This window comes from Cannabis sativa, chromosome 9, assembly GCF_029168945.1.
Source record: "Cannabis sativa cultivar Pink pepper isolate KNU-18-1 chromosome 9, ASM2916894v1, whole genome shotgun sequence".
NCBI lineage: Eukaryota > Viridiplantae > Streptophyta > Magnoliopsida > Rosales > Cannabaceae > Cannabis > Cannabis sativa.
The window spans coordinates 45873154-45875465 of record NC_083609.1 but is presented as its reverse complement, the minus strand read 5'-3'; the positions used below and the strand labels follow the sequence as shown (position 1 = coordinate 45875465).

The 2312-nt window shown below is 29.5% G+C and overlaps 1 protein-coding gene across 1 annotated transcript; it reads left to right on the top strand.

Annotated features, from left to right (window-relative positions):
• The first annotated feature begins 824 nt into the window (after positions 1–824).
• On the top strand, positions 825–2028 carry LOC115711006 (protein ANTAGONIST OF LIKE HETEROCHROMATIN PROTEIN 1-like). The gene is made up of 3 exons (XM_061104923.1): positions 825–1271; positions 1372–1597; positions 1685–2028. The coding sequence occupies exons 1-3, from the start codon at positions 825–827 to the stop codon at positions 2026–2028; spliced, it is 1017 nt and encodes a 338-aa protein (XP_060960906.1).
• Positions 2029–2312: the final 284 nt, after the last annotated feature.

Sequence of the window (2312 nt, the reverse complement as noted above, 5' to 3'; positions counted from 1 at the left end):
GAAAATCATTGTAAGTTCACTTCAGTGAGTGACTTATTTGGCCATTTACTCTTTTAATTTTTTCTAGAAGCTTAGAGCATATAATGAGCTTCTGCTTATTATGATATATGATATACAACCAATGAAAGAGAAGTGATAACTGAGGAGAAACAACTACTTGTTTTGGACTTTTGTTTGATTGTTATCATATAAAAATAATTAACTTTTAATTTTTTGAATTATATTTGGATTGGAAAATAAATAACTTAATATATGAATGCTTTATATAAATTTGTATATAATTTGGGTTTTTTTTATTTATTAGAGTCTTCAATTATATTTGATATGAATGCTCTTTAATTGATTTTAGTATTTTAAACATTGTATGATTTTGTTACTTTATATCATTTGATTGGTTTATGTACTATTAAATTAACAAGAAAAAAATAAGGAAATGGATTAATTGTGTATGTATGAAGGGTATATTAAGGGAGTGTGTAGTGTATGTGTATATATTTAGTAATGATAATTTTGTTTGTGTATTATATCTAGTTTTTTATTCTTGAAATTTCTTGCATACTTTGATTGGCCTAGAATATTTTACTTATGTGACACCTTCGTATAGAAAAAAATTAGGATAATAGTTGAATTAAATTATATATTTTAACATTAAAGGTAGGATAATTGTTTGATGTTTTTAATTATTAATTGTATAACTTTTGTTAGTTACACATGTCTTTATCATGGTATCTTATATTTTACATATATTTTTTAATTTCTTTAATAGTTATATGGACATTGTGGTGTTTGTGCGTGTAAGAAATTTACATTTTAGACGAATAATAATGGGTATTTTAGTGCTAATAAATGCCTATATCAAAGTTCAACAATATTATGAAAAACACATGCTTAAAAATCGAACTTTTGTGAATAATGAGACTAGGCTAAGTATACTAGATACTTATATACGAAATGGTGATATAGAGTGTGTGAACGAACTTCGAATGGATAGAAGAACTTTTGGTGTATTATGTGAGTTACTTAGACATAATGGAAGATTAAAAGTAGATGGATTGGTGACTATAGAAGAGAAAGTATGTATTTTCTTAAATAGACTTGCTCATCATGTTAAAAATAGAACAATTCACCATAATTTCAAGCAGTCGGGTGAAACTGTTAGTAGATACTTCAATGCGGTATTGAGTGGAGTTCTTCGATTACAAGCTAGCTTGTTAGTTGTGCCAGAACGTGTTTCAGAAAGTTGCAATGATGATAGATGGAAATGGTTCAAGGTATATTAACAATTTTTAACTAAGAAGTTATTAGATTTTGGACCATTAAAATTTAGTGTTTATATTCAAATTAATATTTTGTTGGCTTTATTTTGTAAAGAATTGTTTAAGAGCATTAGATGGGACACATATTGAGGTGCACATTAGTGAAACTGACAAGCCGACCTATCGAAATAGAAAGGGCAAGGTTACCACCAATATGTTAGGAGTTTGTGATCGAGATATGAATTTTATATTTGTTTTATCGGGTTGGGAAGGTTTGGCATCAGATTCAAGAGTTCTACGAGATGCAATAACTAGAGCACATGGTTTAAGAGTTCCTGAAGGTAAAGTTTGTTTTGAAATGTGCAATGCACTTTAATTTATACCTTAAACCACATAGAGTCCTCAATAATATATATTTATTTTGTTAGGTTATTATTATCTTGTGGATGCTAGTTATACCAATTGTGAAGGGTTTCTTGCACCATACAGAGGAACAAGATATCATTTGTCAGAATGGCAACATGGATGTGCACCTACAAATGAGAAAGAATTTTTTAACATGAAACATTCATCTGCTAGAAATATTATAGAACGTTGTTTCGGTTTGCTTAAGATTCGATGGGCTATATTGAGAAGCCCTTCTTTTTATCCAATCAAAACTCAATGTAGAATAATGACTGCTTGTTGTCTTCTTCATAACTTTATTAGGAGAGAAATGTCATATGATCCTATGGAAGCAGAATTAGATGCACAAGATAGTTCAAAAAACTAAACTCTTGAGCTTATAGTTGCTTAAGTTAGAGGTTAAAGGGGCATTTTGGGAATTTGAGGTGTTTGTTAAGGTGGCTGCTTGTGAGGTTGGCAACTGGCCATATCATTTAATTTCAACCTAATTTTCTTAGGATTATTTGGTTTAATCAATTAAGGAATAAGACAAAGGAAAAAATTGGGAACTTCCATCTTGTTCTCTCTCTCCTTCGACCCTAACTAGAACTAGAGGAAAACATCCTCAAATTGCTGCTATTTACTGTGAATTCATCAAAGGTCTGAGGAATT

Bases quoted from the DNA above. Each gene is read 5' to 3' on its own strand.
- LOC115711006 (XM_061104923.1), top strand. From the start codon at position 825: ATGGGTATTTTAGTGCTAATAAATGCCTATATCAAAGTTCAACAATAT. The intron at 1,272-1,371 runs GTATATTAACAA...TATTTTGTAAAG, and splicing joins ATAGATGGAAATGGTTCAAG to AATTGTTTAAGAGCATTAGA. The intron at 1,598-1,684 runs GTAAAGTTTGTT...TTATTTTGTTAG, and splicing joins TGGTTTAAGAGTTCCTGAAG to GTTATTATTATCTTGTGGAT.